Raw genomic sequence first — 13596 nt, 5'->3', positions numbered from 1 at the left:
TTTTCACCACATGGCGTCCATTAATCTTTCATAATGTTTTCTTAGGAACTTATTTAAATTTTTTTTCTCAAATACAGGGAATTTTATTATCAAGTTTAGTAGAAGGAAAATAGAATATATATTGTAATAGCAGCGATAATGATGAGAAGTCAGTAACATCATTGGCTTGATGATAAGTTCCACATGGCTGCTTGCATGTTTGTATGTTACGTACATGTATGTTTACATACTTGTACGTAACTTGTATGTACGTACATGTACATCTTTGTATGAACATGTATGTATGCATTGGTATATGTAAGTGTCCAGTCAGTACATGCATCTATGTAAATGCGTGCATAAATGTACGTACATGCAGATACTTATATATACGGTTTGTTCTGCCAGCGATGTGACTGCTTAATTTTTGAAGCTGTTATGAAGAATTTTAATTCGCAATCACATTCAGCAAATAACTTTAGAATAATATTAATCCATTTAGTTCTTTTTAAATAATTAAACTATTAATTAGCGAGTTCATACTATTGAGAGTTTAAAATATAAATTATCGTAACTGTTGATTTCGGGTAGTTTATCATGTGGTTTTCAGAATATATAGTCAACTTGATCCGACTACATTTGACAAAACAAGTAGATATTTATTGCTGACAACTGCTGAGCAGCATTTTTTTGAAGCATCATTTTATGAGCAGTATGAGGTGGGAATAACTGAGTTCATTTGAAAATTTCATTGCCAGTTTTGGCTTCAGTTGAAATTGAATTTGTCTCAAATATCAAATTAAAATGAATTCATTGCAGTCACGTTCCAGCAATTAATTTCAATAAACTGAATTAAATAAATGAAGAAAATTAATCTGCCGAAAGAAAATTCGATTGAGATTTTAAATGAAAGAAATTAATTTGGTTTTTTTGCCACACAAATTCTCAATTGGAAATTTAAAATTGCTAATAGTTATAATTTTGGCATTTTTCTAAAAAAAAGATGTGGTTTTTGATCTTCATCTTGTTCTTAAGATGTCTCTTTCCCAAAGCACTCGAATATTGTTGAGACATACGTTCTCTGCTATCGATTTTATTTGCATGAACAAATGCAAATTCAGCCTTGTAAGATTGTTTTTTTGTTTATGTCTCAATGAAATAGAACTTTTGAGTGAATGAAATACAAAAGCTAAGCAAATAGTTGAACTTTGTAATAAGATTCATACATTTCTTTTCTTCATTTAAAAACATTTACATTTTATCGTTTCATGAATTATCCTCTGAAGAGCAGCTACCTAGAGTGACTGACATAAGGAATAAAATTGTATGTCAGTGAACACTTCGCAACTACTCTCACATTAAAATGATAATTTTTCTGAAATTGTTTATTCATAATAACATTTAAAAAAAACCATAAAACTCTATGCATACGCGTTTACAATTATAAACAATACGTGTTTACAATTATAAACACGTTTATAACGTCGACTGTTTGCTATTATGAATGAAAATCTGAGTGCGACAGGCCGTTCAGTTGATCCAGGTGTATATGCGATCATTCATCATGATAATATGCATGAAATGAACGAAACACGTTAAAAGCTACATCATCCTATTTTACAATATTGTTATTATTGACATCAGTATTAACAATGACGTTGTTAATGTCATCATCCTACGGTTATCGCGATCACGATCGTTGCTGATTGTCCGACGACACATTAAAAAATTTATTTTTATAAATTAATTATTAATTTCAAATTTATTGTTAATAGTTAACAATTGTAGTTTGTATATATTCAAAATTAGCAATCTAATGAAAATGAAATAGTTGGTGGAAGAATGAAACTATTTTTTTTCAGTAGAAAATGGACCATAAAATATTTCATTTATAAAGATTTTTTGTCAACTGATGTTCATTCTTTGTCATATGTAGAAAATTTTTTAAATTTTAGCAAATTTTGTGCGATTGAAAAACAAAACTAACATTTTTTTACAGATATTACCAAGTTATTTTTTAAAAAGTTGATAAAATTAAAATGTTTTGTAGCTTGTGTTCAAATTCCGCCAAACGTTAAACTTAAAAAGTACTTTCTTGGCCCTAACTGAAAATGAATAAAATTCTCACCCGTTTTGAAAGTTGGTTGTCCATCATGAAGTTGTGGACGTGCTTCTCAGCTCTGGTCAGCTCCAACTTCCTGGCCAGTACCGCGACGACCAAGGCCGTGCATCCTGAGCCCTGCAATGATAGCCATTCATCAGAACACGAGCCATCGAAGCAAAACAGCGCACCCCATTCAGGCTAGGAAACCGTTACGTTACCACTCTCTCTTTCATAGCAAGAGAATCTATCACAACACAGCATCCGTCAAATATTTGCATATATCCAAACATCATTACCAGACTGTTAAAAAAGATTAAAAGAATGAAAAAATTGAAACAATAAATGCGACGAATAGATCAAATCAACAACGGCAGAGGGAAAAATTGGGACGAACAGTTCTAAAATTGTTTGAAATATTTATTTAAGAAAAAAATGTCTTTGAAACTTACTGATGATTATAATAAGGGCAAACTAAAAATTCGTCTGATTGCCATGCAAGCCAGGATTTTCTGAACAACATTACCGAACGATTTGACTGGGCAGTTTGATGGGAGTACTTGATTGATTATTCAGATTGACTGAGAAGTATGGCACATTCGATACACAAATGCATCAACATTTATTTTTATCTCTACCTATCAAATCGACTTTCAAACTTTCAAACTGATGGCTCTGACAGAACGCATCATCTCTTTCCGACTGTCGAATGCTTTACAATTTTACGTGCATTCGTTGATGGTGATTTTTAATATTTTTAATCTTTAACGTTTTGCAAACTGTTCAAAATTAGAATTTAAAAAATGTGGTTTGTAGTGTTTTTCAACAAACTAATAAGAGTGTATTCAGGTCAATAAAAGTCTTTCAATTTTTTTAAATAAAAATGATATCTCAATTGGCCTTTATATTTCTTACAGAAAATGAACATAAAACATTTATTGAAGTGAAGTCTCTCGACAGCTTTTACATAAACGCTCGCACTCTGCTACATGCAAGAAGAAACTGAAACTGAAGTTGAAACTCTTCCTTCACAAGAAACAGCGTCGTGGTCTGAATGAATGAAGAGGCAACATTTCAGAGGCATTCCGATGTTTAACGACCCTTCATGTTTGAAGAACACTTCAAACACTCCACTCATTCAATGGCACTTATTTAGGCAACTACATTTGCTGGGGTTTTATAAGAGGCATTTAGTTGTTCATTGCGAAGTAAGAAATATAATAATTTTTATTTATTCCATTTGCAGCGAAATAAAATTATTCTTCACCACTTGCCGTAACTGAAAATAATTTGGTTTTGCTCAATTTCTAATTTGAACAATGGAAATGAAAAAATTTTAAATTTGAATATTTAATCATATAGATAAAATGTAATTATACAATTTTGATCTACATTTGTTCAAGGTATGAGATTTTCAATGTGAAAAAGAACTATAAAAGTTTCAAGCAGTTGGATGAGTATATCAACAAAGAAACTTCGTATGACGTCACCATAGAAAAAGAATGGTTGACTGAAATAAAGAAACAACCGCACAGCCAAGAACAAACCATGACTCCGGTACAGACGGCAATTCCTCTGCCACAGTACGTGTTCGGCACGATGTCTCCGTAGCCCACGGACAGGAAGGTGATGGCGATCATCCACATGGAGTTCAACAGGTTCTTGTGCTTCTCGGAATGGTGGCTGTGTGTGTGCGAGTGTGTGTGTCTGTGCGTGTGTGTGTGCGTGTGTGTGCATGTGTGTGTGCGTAATAATATTTATTAATAACAATTAAAAGAAAGAGAAATAATCTTATTGTTGAAATAAGGATAAAAAAATAAAAGTTAATGAATGTATAATAGCATTTTTTCAGATAATTATGTTTTTGTTTTTAAATTTGCAGAAAATTTAAGTTGTAAACATTCTTCACTAAAGCCCACTCAAAGTATTTATATCTTTCAACAATGAACAAACTCACAGCTGGTGCATCAAAAGAATTGTTATATACAGGTATATATTTATTCCAGAAGTAACACAAAAGCGTCGTTTATACATAGATGTGACATTAACAAGATATTAAATAACAAGGACATAAATTTATGAATTTACCTAAATTAAATTAAATATAATTTAATAAAAAAATGATTAAATGTCTTTCCACTCGTTCCATTCACATCCATTTCACTTTCTTTTGTTCATGTCAGAAAAGTTGACATTTACATGTTTGTCGTGCGGTAGGCACGCGTGTGTGACATTGTAACATTTCGAAATAAATTTCATGCTAACAATATTATAAAGATTTTCGTAAATTTAAAAATGTAAAGTGGAAAAGCACAAGAACGTATTCACTCACTCACTCACTCACTCACTCACTCACTCACTCACTCACTCACTCACTCACTCACTCACTCACTCACTCACTCACTCACTCACTCACTCACTCACTCACTCACTCACTCACTCACTCACTCACTCACTCACTCACTCACTCACTCACTCACTCACTCACTCACTCACTCACTCACTCACTCACTCACTCATTCACTCACTCACTCACTCACTCACTCACTCACTCACTCACTCACTCACTCACTCACTCACTCACTCACTCACACACACAAACACACTCACACACTCACACACACAAACAAACACACTCACACTTACTCACACACAGACACACACAGATCTGCACGCACATACAAATATATAATTATTCATGTAAATCTATTTGTTTATATAAAATATAAAAATTTCCAATAGCAAGTGCCAGAGTGCCAGACAAGGGTCCCTTATATTCATACATTTAAATATGTCTGCCCTCTATTGACTTCAACTCAGATTGTTGAAGCTTTTTCCAATATTGCTACTTCTTTAGTCGCCCATTTTTTTTAAATGAATAATTTTATTCTCGATTTTGTCTCGTTCGTGAACAGCAGTAACATCTAAAAATTTGTTTCATCTATGGCTGGCATAGATTTTTATATTCCGACTAGCTAAGCAGCTAATTTTGTTGACAACTTTACCGGGGTAGATCGGCAACATCTGAAACAACATTTTTTTGAAATCATACATTTAAACGACAAATTGAAAGTTTTTAATGAGAAAAATTTCTCTTTTTACATCTTGTATTTTTAGGGTATGTGCATTTTCCATAGTCTCTATTATTATTACCATTATCATTATTATTATCATTATTATTATCATCATTATTGCTGGTGATTTTGAACAAGAGAGTCGCTTTTATGTAACACCCTGTTTATTTTAGCAGTATAAGTTTTATTGAGGTTGTATATATTTGAATTTAACGTCAAATTTTAGGATAATTTATAATGAAATAGTTGTGCTTTCAAAATTTTTAACTTTTATGAAAATATTGCACCAAACAATAACGTTAACATTTTTCCGAATTTATTGGTAATAATATTTTACTGATAATCAAAATCATTTGTTAACTTTTTGCGGCAAACCTTGCAAGGTTCGGAAAGGATTGTCACTGCATCAAAGAGTCTGAACATTTTACAAATCTCTCAAGTCCACGAAGTCCGAAGAGGAACCAAACAAGAGCGAGGACAACAATCCAACAACATTCCGACACACATCAACTCCACCAACTACTCCAAAACCATTACCTGGACCAAAGCTGCCCAAATCGTCATCGCATTGGGCAGAAGCCAACGCATTTTTCCATATGGAACTAAAGCGTCTTGAGGACTGTGCAGATGTCGACAGCTTCACCATCTGTTTTCAAGATAAAATCTACTCTTATTTTGCGTCCAGCTGTGTCACATTAGCAGGAGATTAAAAACATGACGAGCACGGAAATTGCGATATTCGACGCTTATAGACAAAATTAAGAAACTTGAAGACATTGGCTCAGACAGGATAGTCAACTCAACAATGACGTCATTGTGCTCAGCAAAAAAAAATAAGGGCAACCTTAAAAACAAAGAAACTAAATAAAAATAGCAACAACATATCAACCAAACCCAAGCAAACTTAACCCTGGCCTGGAAAATAAAAGAGTTTCCATATTATTACTGATATTATTAATACTATTATTGTTATTATTATTATTATTCGATTTACCACATTTTCCGTTTTAAATTTTTTTTATTCCACGTATGCCTCGCACGTTGCATGCTCAACTGATCTCTGTCTGCGTCGGCCAGAGTTTTTTGAAATTTAAAAAATAAAAAAAATTGCATAATAATTAAGGAATACGAAAGTAGTTTTCAATTGTTTATAAAATAAAAGTGCTTAATAGTAACATCATGATAACAAACTATTTGTTAATTATTAAAATATTATAAATATAGGACCACCTGTTAAAACCATTACGCATATTACCTCATCTCCCAACTCTTGCCCATTGTCGAGGTTACTAAATAGTGCCAATTATATGACTTACAAAAATAATGATCATGTATGTGTATATTGTGTGTGTGTATATATGTACGTATGTGTGTGTGTGAGCGTGCGTGCGTGGTAATGTATGTAATTGTGTGCGTGTTATGATATCACATTAAGATCATCATCGAGGTGAAAAATAATTATAACCATTATAATAAATAGAAGCAAATAAAATATCGTATCGTATCGTTTAACCGTAATGACTGGTCACGCAAAAAATGTATAGCCCAACCTCTCACAGGCCCTGAGCGTCCAACTAGCAATCATCCAGAGCGAGAGCATGAAGACCAGTAGGACTGTGCCAGGACAGATGGTCATGAGTGTCTTCAGGACAAACCTCGTGTTGAAACTGATGCGGTTGAGGGCTCCTATGCTCCTCGAGGAGGCATCCGTGAAGAGTTTGCTATGCAGCAGCATCACGCGGCAGATGAGGTACAATCGCAGGAACATAGGAAGACTGAAGATCAAGTCGACTGGGACCTGTTTGTGTGTGTGTGTATGTGTGTGTGTTTATTGTTTATTAAAGGCACAAAAAGTAAAAAAAAGACATAGATAACAAACTTGTTCATATATATATATACTGGCAGACACACGCACGCACGCACACACACATACACACACGCACGCACACACACACACACACACACACAAACCCAAACACACATACATAACGACAAATAATGGTATTAGATTTAAAAAATAAGAAATCAAACAGAAACGCAAACAGACATTCAATCAAGCGAACAATTAGCAAAGCTTAAACAGTCGGCATTCGGATACAAGCGCCCGATTGGATGGTTACTCAGCAGAAGGATTCAAGTGTGTTTATAGGTACTAGCAAGAAGTTTAAGATTTTTTTAAAAAATAATATTAGATTGTCTATGTCTTTAATGTTATAAGGAATTACATTGTTTCAGATTTAAGGAGCAGTTGTTGATTAAGTTTAACCTATATGTGTTAATGTAGAAAGTATTATTTCGCGTATTGATAACAGATTTAATTGGATTTGAATAGTTGAGGAATGCCAAGGAGTATGGAAACACAAAATTTGTCATATAAATTTAAATGTATATATGGTTTGAAGATATAAAATAACTTAATGAATTGATAAAATTTTAGACTTAATGAAAAATTTTTTGGTATTATAGGTAGATTTTAGATTATATGTTGTCCTTAAAAAGCGTTTTTGGCACTGAGTATTTATTTATGCAAATACTACGGACTAAACCTCAGATAATTATTTATCATGTTATATTTATATTTCCATTGTACATGTCCAAACCTTATTAAGTGTATTTTTATTTTATTTAGTAGCTTTGTCAAATTTATGTTTTTGTGCGGTGATGTGTTGTTGGGTGAGTTTTTTTTACGATGAACTGGCATTCTGTTAAATAGTTGATTTTATTAGCTTATTATTATTATTATTATTATTATTATTCATAAGTTGTTGTATAAACAATTCGTAAATTTTATTTTTTGATGTGTGCCCACTAATTAACATGATGGTTCTTGACAAGTGAAACATCAAAATGTCAGCAAATAAAAGTAGGAGCAATGTGGTCACCTGACGCGTGGTCACGTGATCTCCATCGGCGTGCACGGTGGTCCAGCGGAAGTACCAGGCACCAGGAAACGGATGCACACTGCACACGACCAACTCCAGGGACAGTTGAACGATGCGACGACACGTCATTGCTATCCTCCAATCTTCGATGCAGTTGTCCACCGCAAACAACTGCAGTTTGTTTGTTTGTTTAAGCTTGTGTTTGTACGTATATGTTTGTGTGTTTATTTGTTTGTTTAGAGGTGTGTTTGCATGTGTACGTTTGTGTTTGTTTGTACAATGTACACACATGTGCACTCTCTGTACGATGTGTTTGTGTTTGCGTGTGTGATCTACGTGCCTGGGTTTTTACAAATTATGTGCGTTGTTTACTGCCACTATTGCGCCATTTGTTTTCAAAAAAGTTATTCAATCATTTTATTTTTTTAATATTTTTTTTTAATTTACATGAGTGTTCCCTTTTCAAGATATGTATTTATTTATAGGTACATATTACTATAGCAGCCTACATTATCATTCATGTACACATCCCCTCTTGTTTATGTATCATGCGTCATATATTATATATATATATATATATATATATATATATATATTTATTATATGTATGTATGTATATATATATATATATGTAGCGTTATATAAATGTGTATATAAGTATAAACATTTTCTCAATATATTTATTGTTGAGTATTTGGATGTTCGCTCGCTGCATAATTGTCCTGTTTGTTCGTTGTTCGCTTGATTGTGCACAAGTTCATCGTTCACGTGTTTCTTTGTTTGTTAGTACCATTTCATCATTTGTTTTTTTTATATTTGGTTTCACTTGAAACTGATTCCTAATTTGTCAGTGAATTAAGTTTTTTTTTGAAAATTAAAAAAAAATATTTTTTCACACGAACTTGAGTTGACATTAAAATCTCAATAAGTTTGTTTGTTCGTTGAGCTTGTTAGTTCCTCAGTGGTTGTCACATGCTCCCATAACGGGAGCAAAAAAGTTGCACTCTCTTATTTATCTACATTCTTAACGCCCCGAAACTTCGACATCACGGTGATCTTGTATTAAATCCAACTTAAGAGCAATCTGCAAACACTAATCCAAAACATTCCTTACCTTCCAGTTACTGATGCTGGTGCTACTGTTTTATTTTGCCACTTTTTCCAACCACACACGTCTCATTTTTAGTTTTTGTTTCAATAAAGTTTTTCCTCATACCGCGATGACGTAACTGAATGTAATTCCAATTTTATAGACTCTAGCTAATTTTTTTACTTAATTTTTTAAAATTTAACTTAACTTATGAAACAAAAATGACTATTTATATTATTGCAACAAAACCTAATGTAAATAGTAATATTGTGTTGTAGGATATTTCAAAGCACCTCCACAAGAAGGAAACAACACAAAAGGGTCACCATGCACGTCTGTCCATCAGCATTGATTTCCAGTTTGCCCGGTTAGCAAATCGATGGATGTGACTTTCTCCCTTCAGCTGTCATTGCAAATCCCACTGAGTCTTCTCCACGTCTTCACGTCGTTCTTCTTCTTACCATATCGCCTCCTTGCAGCTTTTGTTTCTTCATTCTTTAATAGTTTATGTGTTATGTTTTGTTTTAGGATGATATTTGACTTCCCAACCAATTAAGAAACCTCCTTGCCAAGAAGTTGTCAAGGAGGGTACGCAGACACAACACTATCGACGAGGTTGATGAGGAACGAGGGCAGCATTGAAACTATGTTGCTACGTTTCAAAACGAGAAGAGGGTTGTTAGCAAATGAAACATAACACGCAGCATCGTTTAATGCCTTTCGTTGTTTCCATTGATTCACACGCAGTCCTGTCAAACAATCATTCCAGTCCATACAAATATTTGCGTTGGGAAAATGTTGCAGCTGTTGATCAAAAGCTACCATAAGATTTTTCCAGATAACAATACAACACTGACTTCATGCAAGTGCTTTTTAATTAATCCAGCAAAACTGACCGGAAAGTCCTACATCACGTACAAAGTGAACTCTGCCCTAATCGCAACGCATGTTACGGTGGTAACGAAAATATAAAGTTACAATGTGTTCAAGCAAACTTTCAAAACAAAACAAACAACCTGCATTGCACTCCATGTGGAGGCACTATCAAACAAACAACTCATATTGCATATAAACATGCATAATGGCAGCAATATGCAAATCAATTCAACATTTATGCACAATACAGCAACTCCGTATAACACACAGGCACACAAGAGTTTGCAAGGCTCGTTAAAAGCAGGCAATAACGAATCGGCCACCTACAACGTTAGCAGGAATAACAAATAGATGAATTTTCTGAATGAGGTTCTAGTGATTGCGTCCTCATTGCAAGCAAGCAGCCAGTCAGCCAGTGCCTACAGATTGTGTGTGGAGGTTCTGCTGTCGTGTAATTTGTTGTAACGTGACGTAATCTAGTGCAACGTATTGTTATTTCACGCAACGTATGCATTAAAACGTTGTGTGAAGCACTACTGGATGTCGCATATACTACAATACAATGTGATTCTTTCCAATATGGTGAATTTCAGAATAACATGATGTTGCATGGTGCAACACAACGTAACATAATGCGATACTAGAAATGATGATGCTTTCATTACAATGCAACCCGTGTACGTTGATCTTCGCGCTCGATCCTCGTCTCGTTCCTCTCCCTCTTATCTCGCTAACTTCGCTTCGCAGGTTAGCCAATCACTGAGATAAATTACATTCATTCCAGTATTCAAATGCGTTAGCTCTCTGCTTGCTAGTTCATTCAACGTTTACCCGGGTTGGATCTTTCACTGATTCAAGAACAACGTGAAAAAATATCAGGAAACTATTTAGAAACACGAAAAATGTTCTTACACGTCACATCCATCTCCGAATTTTACTTGAAAAAAATTTAACCGCATGGACAAATTTGTTAAAACAGATGCATATCTATGAATGACTAACTAGAACAAATAATAAGGTGTAATAAAAATTTCAAAAGAAATGACGTCAGAGGGCTGATCAGAGTGAAACGTTAAACATTTATTGAACCTGAACATCTAAAAAAAAATTATTAATAACAAACTAAATAATGAGAAAGTTTAAAAGAATGAAATACCAATTAATAATAACATAAGCAGTAATAGTGTGTCATTTTTACTGGAGAATATAAACGTTTCACATAGTACATACACATACACACACGCGCGCGCATGTACAACATACAACGAACGTATGTTCTTGCGATTGCACGTAACTTGAACGAGCACCGTGATAACATCGATTTCTTCTCCACTCATTTTCAAGAATAATGGCCTGGACTTCATAGGAACAAAAAAAAAGAAAAAAAATATCAAACCTGAAAAGATGAGAAAATAAAAATATCATCATCGGACCTATGGACGCCCTAGAAAACAAACAGACAAGCGTATGGCATACGAAGTTTGCACGTTCATGTTGCACATTTTATTTCAAATTCTATTTCGACACGTTTCTTTTCAATCATATATTAACTTTATTCAATGTATGCGTGGTGTGGTACTATTAGCTCAAACGATATGTCTTTCACGGGCAAGTTTATATTGTCTGAGACAACACGCTAGGCTTCATAGGATGGGATATATCACAGAAAAACTGAATGTCTAAAAATGTATGAAAACATAGGATGCCAAATAACATTTGACTATCAACTTAGCTGTAAAAAAATCAATTTTTATTTTGTGACTTGTATATGTGACATTAAACTTTTGCTATACTTCATTAGCAATTTTTAGTTTATGTTCCTATCAGAAAGAAACGAACACGAAATGTAATGTTGTTAGATTTAGGGAAGGAAGCAGGTACAATGGCAAGCAGACGTCAGCCAGCACACCCTGTCCTCCATGATGAATATTCCAATGAAATTATAAAAATTTCCTCGTTCTGTGTCATAATAACAATGTGTGAACGCAATTACTAGTTGCTGTAAGGATAACCTAGAATGTAATAAGTTGAAATTTGATTAACTTTTTAATGATATTTTGAATCGTCAATTTATTGTAACAAGCGCGATGACGTTTAAAACGAAATTTCAAATTCCTATTTTTATTTTTTTAAAAGTGATTTTTTTATTTAGTTTTGAAATTCTGGAAATGCCTCAACTTAAAGTACATTTTATTACAACATTTGAATGTATCCGAATTAGCGAACAATGGAAGCTTGCTCTGTAACTTGCCTTTTTCTAAAACTGTGTATACGTGTGTAAGTGTATGAGTGTTTATTTGTGTGTGTGTGTGTGTGTGACATGTGCGTGTGTTTGTACGATGTTTGAATTAGATGCACTGATGTTATCTGAGAGCCACTGGAGCGATGGAGAGTTTGATATGAAATGATAAACATCTGCCGCACTTTTTCACGCCTGCCTCCAATTTATCTCACTATAGAAATAAAAAATCTGTCTGGATGGTTAAAGTTTATCATTCCATGGAGTGTTTATATTAATCTGCCAAATTTACTTATATAGAAATACACTGTTAAGCCTTGCTAATATGAAATAATAGTGTTAGTTGTTTTTAGACATATTCATTGATTAATTCGTCCATGAATATATATTTAAATTAATTTATTCAATCGTTTGTTTATTCATTCAAAATGCATACAATGTGATGTGACAATCTAAGTTCCAGATTGAAGCAAATGTGATCCGAAAAAATCGCTGATAAGGATGACACAGTGAGTGAGTGAGAGAGAGAGAGAGAGAGAGAGAGAGAAAGAGAGAAAAGAGAGGAGAGGAACAATTACAAACTGCATTCCCCATCATCGCCTCCAACAGCATCAGACGTCATTTGCATTAATAGAATGTCATCTTGCCTGTTTTTGCATCTTTGGAGATTGGAAAGTAAAATGCCGCCGTGTGCTGTTTGCATTTGCAGTTAGCCTAACTGTGTGCAAACATGAAGTAACGCATAAATTTACTGATTGCAATAAAAGTTTTTTTAAGTATATGTATTTTTTGCACTGGAGATTGCTTCATGTTTCTTCCACGATCGAGACAATATTTTTCTTAACTTTTTTTATCTCCCTATTTGCGAAATTTTCAAGGTTTTATTGGTTTTGTTGCAAAATTATAAAAACAAAATTATTAAGCAATCATAAATCTAATAATTTTAAACAACTGAATAAAACATTAAAATCTTCATAAAAAAGTTAGTTTTTCTACGAATTATAAAACTCAAATTCAAACGAAAGTTATTGAAATGTTGAATTATTCGACTTTTTTGAACTCCGCCTGCTTTAGCAAGTACTTTACAAAACAACAAGGACTATTTTTGCCGCCAGTTCTTTACAAAGTTTTTAAAGAAATAATTATAAATTATTTAACAAAACTTCACCTCAAAATTTACTTGAAAATAAGAAAAGAATGAGAATAAAAATGTTGAAGTTGTTGAATGTGATTAATTATATCAGCTGCCTGGGCATGAATGATTGCCTACTCGTCGTTAACGTCGACCTCCTTCCGTGGAGAAAAATGAAACTATTTTTGTGTCCGAAATGAGGAAGATATTAATTTCATTTCAT

General features: G+C 33.5%; 1 protein-coding gene across 1 annotated transcript in view; it reads right to left on the bottom strand.

The window, feature by feature from the left end:
* HELRODRAFT_119254 (hypothetical protein) overlaps positions 1 to 13596 on the bottom strand; it is a gene marked incomplete at both ends in the record, with an annotated part of 34760 nt that overhangs the window by 4553 nt on the left and 16611 nt on the right. The window contains 4 exons of the mRNA XM_009013413.1: positions 2108 to 2218; positions 3628 to 3763; positions 6705 to 6952; positions 8037 to 8207. Of these exons, the coding sequence (XP_009011661.1) occupies positions 2108 to 2218; positions 3628 to 3763; positions 6705 to 6952; positions 8037 to 8207 (666 nt within the window). The remainder of the gene's footprint in view (positions 1 to 2107; positions 2219 to 3627; positions 3764 to 6704; positions 6953 to 8036; positions 8208 to 13596) is intronic.

The sequence above is a fragment of the Helobdella robusta genome (assembly GCF_000326865.2).
Source record: "Helobdella robusta unplaced genomic scaffold HELROscaffold_12, whole genome shotgun sequence".
In the NCBI taxonomy this organism is placed as follows: Eukaryota; Metazoa; Annelida; class Clitellata; order Rhynchobdellida; family Glossiphoniidae; genus Helobdella; species Helobdella robusta.
Note: the sequence above shows the minus strand (reverse complement) of the source record. Positions and strands in the feature narration are given on the sequence as shown.